Source organism: Anomaloglossus baeobatrachus, chromosome 1 (assembly GCF_048569485.1).
Source record: "Anomaloglossus baeobatrachus isolate aAnoBae1 chromosome 1, aAnoBae1.hap1, whole genome shotgun sequence".
Classification (NCBI taxonomy): domain Eukaryota; kingdom Metazoa; phylum Chordata; class Amphibia; order Anura; family Aromobatidae; genus Anomaloglossus; species Anomaloglossus baeobatrachus.
In genome coordinates, this window is record NC_134353.1 from 178,594,624 (window position 1) to 178,613,976 (window position 19,353).

At 47.6% G+C, this 19,353-nt stretch overlaps 1 protein-coding gene across 1 annotated transcript in view; it reads left to right on the plus strand.

Moving 5' to 3' along the window:
* Positions 1-19,353, plus strand: part of HPF1 (histone PARylation factor 1) — a 47,227-nt gene that overhangs the window by 12,078 nt on the left and 15,796 nt on the right. Inside the window, exons 4-5 of the mRNA XM_075335069.1 lie at positions 10,998-11,096; positions 11,352-11,502. Coding sequence (XP_075191184.1) covers positions 10,998-11,096; positions 11,352-11,502 — 250 coding nt within the window. The remainder of the gene's footprint in view (positions 1-10,997; positions 11,097-11,351; positions 11,503-19,353) is intronic.

A 19,353-nucleotide genomic window follows, 5' to 3' on the forward strand; every position in this document is an offset into this window, starting at 1 on the left:
GTCAGCACATGCACAGATGCAGCTCTTGGATGAGAGCTCCATCTGCGCACGTGCTGTTCCGGGCGCCATTTCTTTTGAAGCCCGGACCGTGGACAAACTGGGACACTCGCTGCACCGGTATGCTCCACCACACAACCACCACAGCTTCAGCTGCCACCACTGACCTATTATATTATACATATAATTTTTTTTTTTTTTATAATATATATTTTACACACACACACGCGCGCGCGCTGGAACCTCGGTTTACGGGTAACTTGCTGTGCGAGTATTTCGCTATACGAGCAAAGCTTGCTGTACTTTCACCGCTCTCTGACCCGCTCTTGCAGTCCACACAAACGCACACGCACACATATTATGCTCACCTTACCTTCTGTTCCCTCGCCGGCCTCACGGTTCTTGTAGTTTGCCGGTACAGGATGTGTATCAGGTAACCATCGCGACGATGGAGGAACTTCCGCTGTCAGCCGCTTCTCAAAGGCAGCGCACTGACCAATAAGAGGCAAGCGGCTCATGCCGTTGACGTCATTGCTCTGGCAGCATAAGGTCCGGCATCAGTCGCGATGGTTACCCGATACACATCCAGTACCGGTGATCTACAAGAACCGGGAGGCCGGCGAGGTAACGGAAGGTAAGCATAATGTGTGTGGAATGGCACAATAGGGGACCAGGATGGAACATTGAACAACTTGTGGAATGAATTGTCTGAGCTTGCATTATTTCCTATGGGAAATTTTGCTTGGCTAGACGAGTAACTTTGTTTACTCCCAGAATGGATTGTTCTCGTAAACCAAGGTTTGTGTGTGTGTTGTTTATTTTATATAATATATATTACCAAAAGTTTGTACACACCTTCTCATTAAGAGTTTTTCTTTGTCGCTCTATTGGGAGACCCAGACAATTGGGTGTATAGCTACTGCCTCCGGAGGCCACACAAAGTATTACACTTAAAAGTGTAAGGCCCCTCCCCTTCTGCCTATACACCCCCCGTGGGATCACGGGTTCCTCAGTTTTCAAGCTTTGTGCGAAGGAGGCTGACATCCACGCATAGCTCCACTGTTTAGTCAGCAGCAGCTGCTGACTATGTCGGATGGAAGAAAAGAGGACCCATACTTGGGTCCCCAGCATGCTCCCTTCTCACCCCACTTTTGTCGGCGGGGTTTGTTAAGGTTGAGGTGCCCATTGCGGGTACGGAGGCTGGAGCCCACATGCTGCATCCTTCCCCATCCCCCTTAGGGCTCTGGGTGAAGTGGGATTTTACCGGTCTCCAGGCACTGAGACCGCGCTCCATCCACAGCCCCTGGGGAATCTGCTGGATATGGAGCTGAGTATCGTCAGGGACAGGGCCCTGCTACGTCAAGGTACTCTGTGTCCCCGTACAGACCGCGCGCAGACACACTGCAGCATGGCTGACTGTGTTAGTGCGCCGGGGACAACAGCGCGCTTGTGCCACACTAACTTCAGCTTGCTGAGCGAGTTATTGTTTTGGAAACTGCCGCGCCGGCCGCTGCTGTCAGTTTTAACTGCGGCGCGGCTGTGACTTGTGGTGCGCCGGGGACTTCCGCGCTGGCCGTGCATATTTGACGGCCGCGCTTATTACTAGAGTCCCCGGCTTTTGCGGCCTAGTTTCATTTCGTTCCCGCCCCCAGGCCTGCCAGTCAGGGAAGGGGCGGAACGCTGTACAGAACGTCAGCGCCGAGGGCTGGAGTCTACTTTACATACTCCAGCCCTCACAGTGGGACGCTAGTTTCCCGCTTTTTGTCTGAGGCACGCCCACGGTCCGCCCCTCTTCACAGAACGCCGGCAGCCATTCCTGCATGCAGTTTGAGCTGGAGAGGGGAGACAAGTTCTGGGAGACCCAGGCACGGGATTCTGGCGACCACACACCCGCTTTTGAGCGGGCGGTAAGCGGCACCTCTGGTGCTGACCCCACTAGTGCCGAAGTGTACTATTGTATTTTTATGCTTGCATGCTATACATTGCACTGTACGGTCGCTGGTGATTCTGGACTATATACCCTCCTAGATTGCTCAGAGCAACGACATGTCCTCCGCAAAAAGCAAGGGTGCCAAGACACAGGCTTTCTATGCTGCTTGTACCGCATGTGAGGCTTCTCTACCGGCAGGTTCCACTGACCCCCATTGTGTGCAGTGCTCGGCCCCTGTGGCACTTGTTCGGCCGGGGCCTCTGCTTGAGGTGACCCAGGGAGAACCACCTGTGAATACTGTCCAGGTGACGGGGACAGAGTTTGCAGTTTTCGCTGATAGATTGTCTGTGACTATGGCTAAAATCCTAGAAACTTTACAGTCTAGACCAGTTCCTCAGACCATGGGCACGGTTGAATCACTGCTCCCTGGTCCCCCTCAGTTGCAACAGCTCCGGGCTCCGGAGGTGTCCCATGCTTCCCAGGGTGACTGCTCTGACACAGACGACAGTCCCAGACAGCCTAAGGCTATGTGCGCACTAGAGCTTTTTACCTGCGGATTTACCCGCGGATTTGCCCCGGAAATTTCTTGAGAAATGTCTGCAATCTTTGTGCAGACATTTCCCATGAAATTCAATGAGAAAAAAAAATAGCTGTGCGCACTGTGCGGATTTTTCTCAAGAAAATTTCTTGAGAAAATTTTCTCGAGAAACTTTCTTGAGAAAATGTGCATGTCCATTAATTTCCGCAGGTACCGGGGGTATTCCGGCGGTATTCCGCAGGTAGCAATGATGTGCGGTATACCCCCGGAATAGCCGCGAATTACCTGCGGGAATGATCATCGCTGCCTGCGGTTTTGCAGGAAGCGATGTCATTATGTCAGGAAGAGGAAGCGGAGCAGACGTCACACTCCCTGGACGCCGCACAGAAGCGCTTCCGTGCGACCTCCAGGTGCCAGTCTGTGTCCTGCTCCGGCCTCGCCGCTGCCTGCAGTGCAGGGTGTCAGTGTCTGCCCGCAGTGTCAGCAGCCTGTCACGCTGCAGCGCAGGCAGACACTGACATCCTGCAGTGCTGGGAGCCGCGGGGATGACGATCGCTGCTGTCAGGAGGTGAGATCATTACCTGCTGTGACGATCTCCTGCCTCCTGACGTCAGCGCTGTCTATGCCCGTCTCACGAGCGGCCCGAGACTGTCACTAGCGGTGACGTCACGGGCTCTCGCGATACTTCTGACAACGCAGTCAGTGACAGCGCTGACGTCAGCAGTACAGGAGATGATCACAGAAGGTAATGATCTCATCTATGCTCCTGATGGCAGCGCTCGGCATCCCCTGCAGTGACCTGGGCTGACCTATTGATGTTAGCTCAGGTCACTGCATTGCTCTCCCAGCCAATGGGGAACATTCTGTTCTTCATTGACTGGGACAGCGACTATGGTATGGATCGCCGTGGGACCCCCCCCCCCCCTATTGGATTACGCCGGACGTGGATTGATTGTTCTTTTCAATAAATTGGTTAAAGAGGCTATGTGGGGAGTGTTTTTTCAAATAAAACTTTTTTTGTTTATTTTTTAATTACTACTGACTGGGTTGGTGATGTCGGGTATCTGATAGACGCCTGACCTCACCAACCCCAGGGCTTGATGCCAGGTGACATTACACATCTGGCATCAACCCCATATATTACCCCGTTTGCCAACGCACCAGGGCGCGGGATGAGCTGGGGCAAAGCGCCAGGATTGGCACGTCTAATGGATGCGCCACTTCTGGGGCGGCTGCGGCCTGCTATTTTTAGGCTGGGGAGTGTCCAATAACAGTGGACCTCCCTAGTCTGAGAATATCAGACCCCAGCTGTCCGCTTTACCTTGGCTGGTGATCCAATATGGGGGGGACCGCACGTTTTTTGTTTTAAATTATTTATATAATTTAAAATAACAGCGTGGGGTGCCCACTGTTTTGGATTATCAGCCAAGGTGAAGCTGCCAGCGGTGGTCTGCAGGCTGCAGCCGTCTGCTTTACCCTAGCTGGCTACAAAATATGGGGGGACCTCACGTCGTTTTTTTTAATTATTTATTTATTTTATGGCTAAATACAAGGCTAAGCACCCTTTAGTGCCACATGAAAGTCACTAAAGGGTGCCAGCTTAGAAAATGCAGGGAGGTGGAACATTATATAGGTTTTTCTCATCTATCTATCTATCTATCTATCTATTCATCTATCCATCTTTCCCTCTATCCATTATCTGTCTATCGGTTATCTTTATTATTTATTGCAGGGACAAACCTGCGGTAAATCCGCGGCAAATCCGCGGCAAATCCGCATGCGTTTTTGCCGCGGATTTTTCCGCAGGTGCGGAAATCTTCCACTCCCAGAAGTTTCTCAAGAAATTTTCTTGAGAAAATTCACATTTCTAGTGCGCACATAGCCTAAGCGAGCTCGCTATGAGGGGCCCTCGACTTCATCTCACTGGTCAGGGTCCCAGCAGGAGGACTCTCTGCATGATGAGGCAGAGGTAGCTGATCAGGATTCTGATCCTGAGACCGCTCTCAATCTGGATACACCTGATGGTGACGCCATAGTGAATGATCTCATAGCGTCCATCAATAAAATGTTGGATATTTCTCCCCCAGCTCCTCTAGTGGAGGAGTCAGCTTCACAGCAGGAGAAATTTCATTTCAGGTATCCCAAGCGTAAATTGAGTACTTTTCTAGACCACACTGACTTCAAGGAAGCAGTTCAGAAACACCACGCTTATCCAGACAAGCGTTTCTCCAAACGTCTTAAGGATACACGTTATCCCTTCCCCCCTGACGTGGTCAAGAGCTGGACCCAGTGTCCAAAGGTGGATCCTCCAATCTCCAGGCTTGCGGCTAGATCCATAGTTGCAGTGGAAGATGGGGCTTCACTTAAAGATGCCACTGACAGACAGATGGAGCTCTGGCTGAAATCCATCTATGAAGCTATCGGCGCGTCGTTTGCTCCTGCATTCGCAGCTGTATGGGCACTCCAAGCTATTTCAGCTGGTCTTGCGCAGATTGACACTGTCACGCGTACATCTGTTCCGCAAGTAGCTTCCTTAACCTCTCAAATGACGGCATTTGCATCTTACGCTATCAATGCTGTCCTGGACTCTACGAGCCGTACGGCAGTGGCGTCCGCCAACTCCGTGGTTTTACGCAGAGCATTGTGGTTAAGGGAATGGAAGGCAGATTCTGCTTCCAAAAAGTGCTTAACCAGTTTGCCATTTTCCGGTGACAGACTGTTTGGTGAGAGATTGGATGAAATCATTAAACAGTCCAAGGGTAAGGATTCATCCTTACCTCAACCCAGACAAAACAAACCCCAACAGAGGAGGGGACAGTCGGGGTTTCGGTCCTTTCGAGGCTCGGGCAGGTCCCAATTCTCCTCGTCCAAAAGGACTCAAAAGGATCAGAGGAGCTCAGATTCTTGGCGGGCTCAGTCACGCCCAAAAAAGACAGCCGGAAGACCCGCTACCAAGGCGGCTTCCTCATGACTCTCGGCCTCCTCCCTCCGCATCCTCGGTCGGTGGCAGGCTCTCCCGCTTTGGCGACATTTGGCTGCCACAGGTCCAAGACCGTTGGGTGAGAGACATTCTGTCCCACGGGTACAGGATAGAGTTCAGTTCTCGTCCTCCAACTCGATTCTTCAGAACTTCTCCACCGCCCGACCGAGCCGATGCTCTTCTGCAGGCGGTGTGCACTCTAAAGGCAGAAGGAGTGGTGACCCCTGTCCCTCTTCAGGAGCAAGGTCACGGTTTTTACTCCAATTTGTTTGTGGTACCAAAAAAGGATGGGTCTTTCCGCCCCGTTCTGGACCTAAAACTTCTCAACAAGCACGTGCAAACCAGACGGTTCCGGATGGAATCCCTCCGCTCCGTCATCGCCGCAATGTCTCAAGGAGATTTCCTAGCATCAATAGACATCAAGGATGCTTATCTCCACGTACCGATTGCTCCAGAGCATCAGCGTTTTCTACGCTTCGTTTTAGGAGACGAACACCTTCAGTTCGTAGCCCTGCCTTTCGGTCTGGCGACAGCCCCACGGGTCTTCACCAAGGTCATGGCAGCAGTAGTAGCAGTCCTTCACTCTCAGGGACACTCTGTGATCCCTTACTTAGACGATCTGCTGGTCAAGGCGCCCTCTCAAGAGGCATGCCAACACAGCCTGGACGTTGCGCTGGAGACTCTCCAGAGTTTCGGGTGGATCATCAACTTTTCCAAGTCAAATCTAACCCCGACCCAATCGCTAACATATCTTGGCATGGAGTTTCATACTCTCTCAGCCATAGTGAAGCTTCCGCTGGTCAAACAGCGTTCACTACAGACAGGGGTGCAATCTCTCCTTCAAGGCCAGTCACACCCCTTGAGACGCCTCATGCACTTCCTAGGGAAGATGGTAGCAGCAATGGAGGCAGTCCCTTTCGCGCAGTTTCATCTGCGTCCACTACAATGGGACATTCTCCGCCAATGGGACGGGAAGTCGAAGTCCCTCGACAGGAACGTCTCCCTTTCTCAGACGGCCAAGGAGTCCCTTCGGTGGTGGCTTCTTCCCACCTCATTGTCAAAAGGAAAGTCCTTCCTACCCCCATCCTGGGCGGTGGTTACGACAGACGCGAGTCTATCAGGGTGGGGAGCAGTTTTTCTCCATCACAGGGCTCAAGGTACGTGGACTCAGCAGGAGTCCACCCTTCAGATCAATGTTCTGGAAATCAGAGCAGTGTATCTTGCCCTACAAGCCTTCCAGCAGTGGCTGGAAGGCAAGCAGATCCGAATTCAGTCGGACAACTCCACAGCGGTGGTATACATCAACCACCAAGGAGGAACTCGCAGTCGGCAAGCCTTCCAGGAAGTCCGGCGGATTCTGACGTGGGTGGAAGACACGGCATCCACCATATCCGCAGTTCACATCCCAGGCGTGGACAACTGGGAAGCAGACTTCCTCAGTCGCCAGGGTATGGACGCAGGGGAATGGTCTCTTCACCCAGACGTTTTTCAGGAGATCTGTCGCCGCTGGGGGATGCCGGACGTCGACCTAATGGCGTCTCGGCACAACAACAAGGTCCCGGTTTTCATGGCACGGTCTCACGATCACCGAGCTCTGGCGGCGGACGCCTTAGTTCAGGATTGGTCGCAGTTCCGGCTTCCTTATGTGTTCCCACCTCTGGCGCTGTTGCCCAGAGTGCTGCGCAAGATCAGGTCGGACTGCCGCCGCGCCATTCTCGTCGCTCCAGACTGGCCAAGGAGGTCGTGGTACCCGGATCTGTGGCACCTCGCAGTAGGCCAACCGTGGGCACTACCAGACCGACCAGACTTGCTGTCTCAAGGGCCGTTTTTCCGTCGGAATTCTGCGGCCCTGAACCTGACTGTGTGGCCATTGAGTCCTGGATCCTAGCGTATTCAGGATTATCTCAAGAGGTCATTGCCACCATGAGGCAGGCTAGAAAACCAACCTCCGCAAAAATCTACCACAGGACGTGGAAGATATTCTTATCTTGGTGCGCTGCTCAGGGAGTTTCTCCCTGGCCATTTGCATTGCCTACCTTTCTTTCCTTCCTGCAATCCGGTTTGGAAAAAGGTTTGTCGCTCGGCTCCCTCAAGGGACAAGTCTCAGCGCTATCTGTATTTTTTCAGAAGCGCCTAGCACGACTTCCTCAGGTACGCACGTTCCTGCAAGGGGTTTGTCATATCGTCCCTCCTTACAAGCGGCCGTTAGAGCCCTGGGATCTGAACAGGGTTCTAATTGCTCTCCAGAAGCCGCCTTTCGAGCCTATGAAAGATGTTTCCCTTTCTCGCCTTTCACAGAAAGTGGTTTTTCTAGTAGCGGTCACGTCTCTTCGGAGAGTGTCCGAGCTAGCAGCGCTGTCATGCAAATCTCCCTTCCTGGTCATTCACCAGGACAAGGTGGTTCTGCGCCCGATTCCGGAGTTTCTCCCTAAGGTGGTATCCCCTTTCCATCTCAATCAGGATATCTCCTTGCCTTCTTTGTGTCCTCGTCCAGTTCATCAATGTGAAAAGGATTTGCATTTGTTGGATCTGGTGAGAGCACTCAGAATCTACATTTCCCGCACGGCGCCCCTGCGCTGCTCGGATGCACTCTTTGTCCTTGTCGCTGGTCAGCGTAAAGGGTCGCAAGCTTCCAAATCCACCCTGGCTAGGTGGATCAAGGAACCAATTCTTGAAGCCTACCGTTCTGCTGGACTTCCGGTTCCCTCAGGGCTGAAGGCCCATTCTACCAGAGCCGTGGGTGCGTCCTGGGCATTACGGCACCAGGCTACGGCTCAGCAGGTGTGCCAGGCGGCTACCTGGTCGAGTCTGCACACTTTTACTAAGCATTATCAGGTGCATACCTATGCTTCGGCGGACGCCAGCCTAGGTAGACAAGTCCTTCAGGCGGCGATTGCCCACCTGTAGAAAAGGGCCGTTTTACGGCCCTATCACGCGGTATTATTTTACCCACCCAGGGATTGCTTTTGGACATCCCAATTGTCTGGGTCTCCCAATAGAGCGACAAAGAAGGGAATTTTGTTTACTTACCGTAAATTCCTTTTCTTCTAGCTCTAATTGGGAGACCCAGCACCCGCCCCTGTTTTTTTGTATACACATGTTGTTCATGTTGAATGGTTTCAGTTCTCCGATATTCCTTCGGAATGAATTTGTTTAAACCAGTTTATTGGCTTTCCTCCTTCTTGCTTTGGCACTAAAACTGAGGAACCCGTGATCCCACGGGGGGTGTATAGGCAGAAGGGGAGGGGCCTTACACTTTTAAGTGTAATACTTTGTGTGGCCTCCGGAGGCAGTAGCTATACACCCAATTGTCTGGGTCTCCCAATTAGAGCTAGAAGAAAAGGAATTTACGGTAAGTAAACAAAATTCCCTTCTTTTCTTTATTTTCATGACTGAAAATTGTAGATTCACATTGAAGACATCAAAATTATGAATAACACATGTGGAATGAAATACTTAAAAAAAAAAAAAAAAAAAAGTGTGAAACAACTGAAAATGTCTTATATTCTAGGTTCTTCAAAGTAGCCACCTTTTGCTTTGATTACTGCTTTGCACACTCTTGGCATTCTCTTGATGAGCTTCAAGAAGTAGTCACCGGAAATGGTTTTCCAACAGTCTTGAAGGAGTTCCCAGAGATGCTTGGCACTTGTTCGCCCTTTTGCCTTCACTCTGTGGTCCAGCTCACCCCAAACCATCTTGATTGGGTTCAGGTCTGGTGACTGTAGAGGTCAGGTCATCTGGCGTAGCATCCCATCACTCTCCTTCTTAGTCAAATAGCTCTTACACATCCTGAAGGTGTGTTTGGGGTTATTGTCCTGTTGAAAAATAAATGATGGTCCAACTAAATGCAAATGGGATGGAATAACATGCCGCTGCAAGATGCTGTGGTAGCCATGCTGGTTTAGTATGCCTTCAATTTTGAATAAATCCCCAACAGTGTCACCAGCAAAGCACCCTCACACCTCCTCCTCCATGCTTCACGGTGGGAACCAGCCATGTAGAGTCCATCCGTTCACCTTTTCTACAAAGACACGGTGGTTGGATCCAAAGATCTCAAATTTGGACTCGTCAGACCAAAGCACAGATTTCCACTGGTCTAATGTCCATTCCTTGTGTTCTCCAGCCCAAACAAGTCTCTTCCGCTTGTTGCCTGTCCTTAGCAGTGGTTTCCTAGCAGCTATTTTACCATGAAGGCCTGCTGCACAAAGTCTCCTCTTAACAGTTGTTCTAGAGATGAGGAGGTGTGCTTGTAAACAAAGTTACTCGTCTGGCAAAGCAAAATTTCCCATAGGAAATAATGCATGTGTAGTTGTGTATCCATGACTCTGATTAAAAACTGGCAGGTCACCTTGAACTTTTAGTCCACAAAGAAACCCCTGACATGTGAACAGCCCCATAGCTTATAATCGGTGCGTGGTCTATCCATGAAAATAGCAGGATACAGATGTGACCTAGATTTGTGAATGAGACCTAACTGCGGTCTTGGTCCTGTGATGTTCAGTGATTTCACCACATAGGACGTATTGATAAAATTGTCCTTCAGTGTTTTTAGCAGACAAAAATAAATCCTTTTGCTTTGGAAAATGCATGTTACGTTTTAGCAGAAAGGTTATATCATTGAGACGTTAACCATGTCAGGTGAAGATTGGAAAGTTTTTGCTGAAGTTTCAAAGGCGTCTTGTTGTTGCAGGATAATGTGCAAACCCACTAGCATTGTATGGCCCTGAAAAAACTCAATGAAATCGGCTTTGACATTATTGATCTGCCTTATTCTCCTGATTTTGACCCATCAGATTAACTTTTGAAACTGAAAAAAATCTTTAAAAGGATGAACTTTTTCAACAGGCAATAGTAATGGATGCTGTGAAGTTGTTTTCTAACTGTAAGTTCAGTGCACAAAAAACAAACTTTCACACAGCTCCATTGAGGGAGAAATTAGTGTTTACGGCTCTCAGAATAGGGCGACAAGCATCAACGTGCAAAGGCGGAATGTGTTCTGGTCATAAGGGGGTGTCTCAAGTGCCTGAGTTGGCGAGATTGCACAGTGCTTGTAAAGACCCGCCGCTCTGCAATTTACTCCATATTGAAAATGTTCTGTTTTTTCTCTAATTGATATTTAATTGCAATGTTTACAGCACATTGCCTTGGTTACTGACCACTCTGCAGGTCCAGCCTGGCCGGTTATAGAGGCAAGGAGTATGTGACATGAGGAGGCTTTATGCTTTACTGCTTGTGCTGCTCTGATGCTGGATGTGTAGATCTGACCACTCCGTACCCCGCACTTCTCCCACGCTCCTGAAGCAAATCTGCCTCTACCAGCAGCCTGGGAGAGAGTACAATTCGGACCAGCAGTGTGAACATGCCACTCTCTGAACTGTCAGTCTGCGGGAGCGTGCTGCCCCCTGCAAAGCAGAAGGCTGGGATCAGTGCGCTCCTGGAGCTACATCATGAGGCTTCACCATATAATGGGGGGATTCCAGCTTGCGGTATGAACACCATTTATATAACTCCTATATTTATATACAGTATCTGAAGCCCCTTTCTCATTCCAGAGACGCTCCAGAAGAATTGCCAGTTTTCCTGGGCTCTAATGATGCCGTAAAGGGATGTCTGATCACTGCGACTGGGGATAATGTTTTCTCTGCCGTCAAGTAAGTGTCTGCCACCTGTATTCATCGTGCACTAAGCAAAGGATTTCTTGTGTTTTTATCTTGTAGATCACTAAGTTGTTCTTCCGCTTCTAATTTTTTTTTTTTTTTTTTTTTTTTTGGTCTCATGAAAAGCGGAAAATTTTGTATTATGTTGGGTTCCCCCAAATCCTTTCCATTCTATGCAGATCATGTGTGTATGGTCATATAACCCCTTTATGGATTCTATATACATAACTAACTTTTATTATTACTTAGACAGTTTGCAGTGAAGAAGCTGAAGGACATTTCTGATAAAAAGACCGTGAACCTGGTGAAAGACCTGGTGGAGAAACTAACAGCAGCAGCAAGTGATCTAGGGTACTCGCTGGAACAGAAGACTGCATCCATGAAGCAGAGGGACAAGAAGGTTCGTTCTTAGGCTTCATGGTTCAGAGTTTCTAACTTTAGAAATCCACAAATGTTACAGTCCTACTTTTGGCATTTGGCCGATCCCAACCAGAAGGGCACAACATAACAATGTTTTTGAAGGTTTTTTAGTGCTGAAGTTGTGGTTTAAACCCTAAGGTCCCTGGTTTTATACTTGCTCTCCAGGGTTTTCATCCTTTTTAGATGCCACTCTGGTCCTGCAGCACCACCTTGTGTCCATAACGTCTGACTGGGATAAGGAAATTTTAGAAGCGTTCTTATGTGACAGTATACCTGAGCCTAACTATACAGCGACAGCACTAGCAGCACAGTAATCGCCGGGTCCACATTGCAGCAGCTTGCATTTTCATTAACTAGAAAGTACCAGTCCTAAATCGGAGTTATTATTGCATTTTGTGTGTGGAAATTAATTTAGAAGAAAATGCAAAGGTATTCTTTTCAAAATTTGTGGCTTAGGACAAAAAATACAGATCTGCTCCTCCAGTGGATAATATACCTTCTTGAAATCCATTTTCGGAGCCTTTTGGACCAGCGCTGTTCTTCATTGTACATTACAGCTCATGTTAAACAATATTTGCCGTATGGAGGTTAAAGTGCTCTGTTTACAGCTACGTTGTTTGTGTAAAGATTTTCTATTGGAATCACGGAGTCGACTGAACGTATATTGTGATTAAAAATTTCAACTAAGGTTCTAAAATACGTGTCTCTCAATACCTTCAAGACACATTTGACCTGCCACATCATTTTAGGTGGTCCGCAAGGAACAGGTTAAGGACTGGCTCTCAATTGCTCCCGGAAAATGCAGCCAGCGCTTAAGAGGGGGTGGCACCAGCACCCACAGGGGGGAAAATTTTGGATTCTGAGGTCATATCAGGGACACAGCTGTGATGGCCCTTTCCAGGCAGCCTAGACACCCTCCTGGGAAGTTTGGTGCTGAAAAGATGAAAGGGGCTGACTATTATCTAACCTGGTGATTTAAAGGACTTCTTGGCCCTTTACTGACCAAATGGTGCGCCATAACATTTCTGGTGAAACAATTTGAACTACTATATTTTCCGGCGTATAAGATGACTTTTTATCCCCTGAAAATCTTCTCAAAAGTCGGGGGTCTTCTTATATGCCAGGTGTCGTCTTTATAGGGCGTATAATTAGCCGTCCCTGTCTCCAAGACTATCTGAGCAGTAGCACATCCCTCTGGCCGCCCCTGTATCCTATTACCTCCTTCTCTTTCTCTCAAGCACATAGCCCCTCCGTGATCGAGTCCGGTGCACGGGGGCTGCTGTCTGCCATCATGGCTTTACTGCAGTTGAATGCTTTATGGTGGCGGCGCAAAGCATTCAATTGCAGTAAAGCACTGACAGCAGCTGTGGCCCTATGTATTGGATGCGATCATGGAAGGGTCTATGTGCCAGCGGTTTGCAAGAAGCACCCTTTGATGTTCTCGTCTGGTGCACGGAGCCACTGCTGCTGTCAGCGCGTTACAACAGTTGAATGCTTCGCAACACCGCTGCCGAAAAGCAGTCAACTGCAGTGAAGCCATGATTGCAGCGGCAGCTCCATGCATCGGACGAGATCAGAGAGGTCTATGTCCTTGCAGTCTGTAAGAAGCAGCTGAGGACACCACGGGAACGGAGGACAGGTGAGAATATTTATTGTGTAAACAACGGCATAATGGGGGACCAGTAGGAGGGCAATACACATTTTGTAGAGGCACAAGGATGGGCACATTACTACAAGGGGGGGACAAGGATGGGCACATTACATTTTATTGGGATCTATTTTTATTTTTAAAATTTTACCAGTAGCTGCTGAATTTACCACCTTTATTACTAGAGTCAATAAGTTTTCCCAGGTTTTTTTGTAGTAAAATAGGGGCCTTGGCTTATACTCGAGTATATCCCAAACTCTATATTTTAACTGGAAAAGTTGGGGGTTGGATTATACGCCGGACAATACAGTACTTTATCAGCAACCTATATATTAAAAAAAAAAAAAAAAAATACATACGCAAGATGTATTATGCACCAGTGGAAGCGTTCCGGCAAGCTTTTTATCTCTTGCCTGTTTACACCCTGTGCCTGAGTTTTCGTATGTAATCTAGAGAAATGCCCTTAGAATGTACAGAGCCAGCTCCATATCCACCTGCAATACATCTGTGACTGCTAGTGATGTGCTCTGTACTCGGAACAGGCATTTGGATGTTCAGACAGGCTCATGGAGGTCAATGAGCAACTCAAGCATTTTTCCAGAAGATCTTACCAAAAATACTCTACTCTAGTTCCTCATTGACTTCCATTATACTCGGTACACAAGTTGCACCCGTCCAAGCATCCAAATGCTCGTTATGAGTACTGATGTCCCGCGTGTAGTAGTGCTCAGTCATTGCTACATATCACCACTTGATTGCAATATTTCCACATCAACATGTAAAGAGGTACTCCACTATTTGTTTTCCCCTAAACCTGTGTAAATGTTAATATACTCAGCATTCGCAGTCGTTACTGGTATCCTGTGCCGTTCTGCTCATGTGAGTGACATGATTCGGACTCTCCGGATCACACTGCACTCTGTGTTTTGAACCTGAAGTCTTCTACAATATAAATCTATGGAGCCTCATTCTCCATAGACTCTCGCTGTGAAAGCCGCTTCTGGCGTAGGCAGGGTACACATCACATTTACCCTACATTCAGTGGCTCCATCTGAGTTTTTGTTTTGCATAATTTTCTGGAGTATTCTCCTAGCTGAGGAGGTCAGCAAGATGCAGTCGACCAAAAATGATGCCAGATTTCAGTGAAATTGTTAGACACCTTTCCAAAAAAATACTTGTCTTTTTCAATTGACATTTATGCATTCCGTGTTTCAGTGAAGGTGGGCATCTGATCTATTGATGACCCCCCTCCCCCCATATGCTGCTCATCTTTTATCTCTAACCTCCTCTCTTGGTCTTTCACAACTTATTGACTCTCCTATGCATGAAGATCGGTATACGCTGGATCTGGTTTTATCCCGACTGTTCAGTGCATGATTTTACTACTCCTCTTTCCCACTCTGACTACACCTTTCTTTTATTCTGTCAACCCACTCAGGACGCCCCCACTTATAGGAATATACACTCCATTAATGTCCAGAAACTTGTGTAACATTTTAACTCTTCAATGCCCCTAATCTCCTTGTTGTCATGCCCGGACTCTGCTCTGAAACATTATAATGAAACCCTGGATGATGCTGCTCCCCCTACACACAGGGCAACTCTGCACAGACTGTGGCAGCCCTGGCACATGCTACAAACACGTTATGTCAAATGGTGCTTCACGATCGCTGAGCATCTGTGGAGAAAATGTAATCTCCCAAAGATTTCATTCATTATAAGTTTATGCTTTAAACATACAGCTCTACCCTTCACCACAACAAACCGGCTTACTTCAACCTCATCACCTCACTAACCAACAATCCTAAATTACTCTGACACTTTTTTTTCATTCCCTCCTCAGTCCAAGAGTGCAGGCCCCAACCACCAACCTCAGCGTGGATGATCTGGCCAAATTGGCAATGTCCCACAGGAAATTTTCTCCCAGTCTCCTAATATAATGCATTCCCTTCCCCTCCGCACTTCATCTAGCTCATGTTCTGTTTTTGAACCAGTCACAGAAGAAGTTACCAGGCTCCTTGCATCTTCTCGCCCTACTACCTGCACCAGTGACCCAATCCCTCACATCTCCTTCAGTCCTTTTCCCTGGCTGTCACCACTCGCCTAACTGAAATATTTAACCTCTCTAGTTCATTTTGTCTTTCCCTCCTCCAGCAAACATTCCAGCATACACCCATTTATTAAAAAAAAAACAAAAAAACATCCCTGGATGATTATTGCGCTGCAAACCTATCTCTAATCTTCCCTTGATCTCTAAACTATAGAAACTCTTGGTCCAGTCCCATCTAATCCGCTATCTCAGATAACTCTTCATGACCCTTTACAACTGGTTTCCACGCCTTGCACTCTACTGAAACTGCTCTTAGTAAAGTCTCTAATGATCTACTAACAGCTAAATCTAATGGTCACTACTCTCTGCTGATTCTCCTGGATCTCACTGGTGCATTTGATATTGTGGATAACCTGCTCCTCCTCACCATGCTCCGCTGTATCAGACTAAAGGACACCGCTCTCTCCTGGGGTCTCCTCCTACCTCTGACCGCTCCTTCACTGTATCTTTTGCCGGCTCCTCTTTCTCTTCTCTTCCACTTAGGCCCCCTTCACACGTCAGTGATTCCGGAATGTATGACGTCCGTTTACATACGTACCAAAGACACGAACATATGCAGACCCATAAAAATCAATGGGTCTGCACACACCTCAGTGCTTTCACAAGGACCATGTATCCGTATGGAGCGCACACGTCCGTTTTTCTCCGGCAGCACTGATGTCACATGGACCACACACGTGTCTTTGAAATTAAATGATTTTCTATGCTCGCCTGTCTCCAGCGCTGCTGTTACTTGCTTCCTTTTCCCGTTTATTATGCTTATTGCATACTCCCTGCACTGCGGACCTGGAAGCGGCAGCAGCGGTGGAGACAGGTAAGTATAGAAGTTCATGCTGTCCATGTGCTCTCTGGTTGTTGCATGGCAGGCACAGGGAAAGCACACGTGTGCCAAAATCATGGCACACTGATGGGCCATGCAAAACACATGTTTTTCACAGACCTATAAAAGTGGCCTTACTGCCGGGGTTCCTCGGGGTTTAGATTTAGGCCCCCTCCTCTTCTCTCTATACCCAGCCCCTATTGGATAAACCACCAGTAGATTCAGTTTCCAGTAACACCTGTATGCTGATGACAATCAATTATATACATCATCCCCTGACGTCACCCCTGCATTACTACAAAATACCAATGATTGCTGTCTCCAACATTATGTCCTCCCTTTATCTAAAAACTGGATCTCATGTTTCCGCCCTTGACTAACCCCATATTGCCATTTCTGTGTGCAGTTCTACCAGTACTCCCCAGCAGCACGCCTGCTGTATTGGGGTCACTTTTGACTCTCTCCTTCACTCCCTACATCTGATAATCCGAGCACTCGCTCACTCATGTCACCTACACCTTAAAAACATCTCTAGAATTCAACCTTTTCTTTGTAAGAGTTTTTGCAAAGTCAATAATATCTCTTTCATTCTTGTCTAGGCTATTGGAATTTTCTACTATGCACTGAACAATGTAAGAAGATCAGGCGAATCCAATGATTAAAATCTCTATACTTTAGTTGTACAGTACATAATAAAACTCCATGATGGCGGAAATATACCACTCAGACACGTTTCTGACACTACGCGCTCTTGATCACTGAATAAAGCATTCCATCATAGTACAAGGTTTAAAAACAAAATTCAGCCAATGATAGAACATATCCAAAATTTAAATAATTACCGTTGAATTAATTATATACAAAAAATATCTCAGCAAAAGACACATTTGTGAAAAACTTAATAAATATACATGGTATAATTTTTAGAACTCATCCCTTTTGGGTACTTGGTTTTCAATTTTACGATCCAAAAAAAAAAAAGTTTTACTATCTCCCCCACGTTTGGGATGTTAACCCTTTCTATACCATTAAAAGGAAAAAAAGTTAATTCACCTCCATGCATCTCCTTCTATGGTATAGAAAGAGTCAACATCCCATATGTGGGGGAGACTAAAGAAAAAGTTTTACTAAGAGAGTCCTTTTGGATTGTAAAATTGGACGCGGAGTACCCAAAAGGGATGAATTATAAAAATGATACCATATTAAGTTTTTCACAAATGTGTATTTTGCTGTGATATTTTTTTTTATATAGAATTCAATGGTAACTAATTTATATTATATTTTGGATATGTTCTATGATTAGCTGAATTTTTTTAAACCTTGTACTATGATGCAATGCTTTATTCAGTGATCAAGGGCGCATTGCACCGGAAACGTGTCTGAATTGTATATTTCCGCCATCGTGGAGTTTTATTACTTTATTTATACATAACATATGAAGATTTTATTCATCAGATTCGCCTGATCTTCTAACATTGTTCAGTCCATGGTCATGTCTTTCAAGGCTAGAGTTTGTCAAAAGGCATCAATTTTTCTATTTAGCAACATTTTACTAATCGGACGCCCTCTTACTAAAGTTTCTTCTCTCCAATCCATCCTGACTGCAGCAGCCAAGATCATATTCCTCTCCAACCACTACACTGATTCCTACACCTTGTGCCAGTCATTGCATTGGTTGCCCATCCGCTAAAGTACAATATAAACCTATTGCTCTCACACACAAAGCTCTCCATAGTTCTGCACCGCCCTTTATCGCCTCCCTTATCTCGGTCTATCACCCTACCTGAGCCCTCCCTTCTGCTAATGACCGAAGACTAACCTTCTCTATAATCTGAACTTCTCACGAGCTGCACCAATTCTCTGGAACGCACTACCTAGGACCATGCACTAAATTCAGAGTTTTAAAAGTGCTCTAAAAACGCATTTCTTTAGACTAACTTATCACACCTCCCTTATCTAACTATACCTGTTTTTTCCATTTTTTAAAATGTTTTCTTCAACATTTGGTCCCTTGTATCTTCTGTTTACACCCTCCATACTCTTAATAGCTCTCTGTACCTGCACTTGTACACATACTGGCTGGTGACCGGTTCATGTAGCGTTATGGAAACCAATTATTTATTATATTGATGGCTGGACCCTACAATTTAAATTCTTTTTACTACTTCCCTTTTTTTGTGCCTCCCCTATTTCTTCATAGCTTGTGAGCAGGGGCCCTCACTCCTCTTGGCATCTGTTGAATTGTGTTAGGCTATGTGTGCACGTTGCGTAATTGCATGCAGTTACGCTGCGATCTGCACCGCAGCGTAACTGCATGCGTCCTGCGTCCCCTGCACAATCTATGGAGGTTGTGCAGGAGCCGTGCGCACGTGGCGTTTTAGAGCGCAGCGCTTCGGCTGCTGCCCGAAGCGCGCGCGTTCTAAGTGACATGTCACTTCTTTCCTGCGCTCTGCCTGCATCCCCCGCTCTGTCTATGGGAGGGGCTGCAGTCAGAGCGCATGGAATCGGCTTTTTTTTTTTTCTCATTACGGACTGTTTCTGCAGTGATTTGAAGCGCACGTGTGCTCTTTAAATCGCTCCAGAAATTTCTGCAGGGCCAGTACACAACGTGCGCACATAGCCTAAAGGCCGCTTTACATGCTGCGATATCGGTACTGATATCGCTAGTGTGGGTACCCGCCCCCATCTGTTGTGCGACATGGGCAAATTGCTGCCCGTGCCGCACAACATCGCCCAGACCCGTCACACTACTTACCTGCCCGGCGACGTCGCTGTGACCGGCGAACCGCCTCCTTTCTAAGGGGGCGGTTCGTTCAGCGTCACAGCTGCGTCACTGAGCCGCCGCCCAATAGAAGCGGAGGGGCGGAGATGAGCTGGACGTAACATCTCGCCCACCTCCTTCCTTCCGCATAGCGGCCGGGAGGCAGGTAAGGAGAGCTTCCTCGTTCCTGCGGTGTCACACGGAGCGATGTGTGCTGCCGCAGGAACGAGGAACAACCTCGTTACTGCTGCAGTAACGATATTTGACAATGGACCCCCATGCCACCGATGAGCGATTTTGCACGTTTTTGCGATGATGCAAAATCGCTCATAGGTGTCACATGCAACGGCATCGCTAATGCGGCCGGATGTGCGTCACAAATTTCGGGACCCCAACGAGTTCGCATTAGCGATGTCGTAGCGTGTAAAGCCACCTTAACTCTGTAAAGTCTCATGTTGTCTGTACATGTCCCCTCTGAATTGTAAAGTGCTG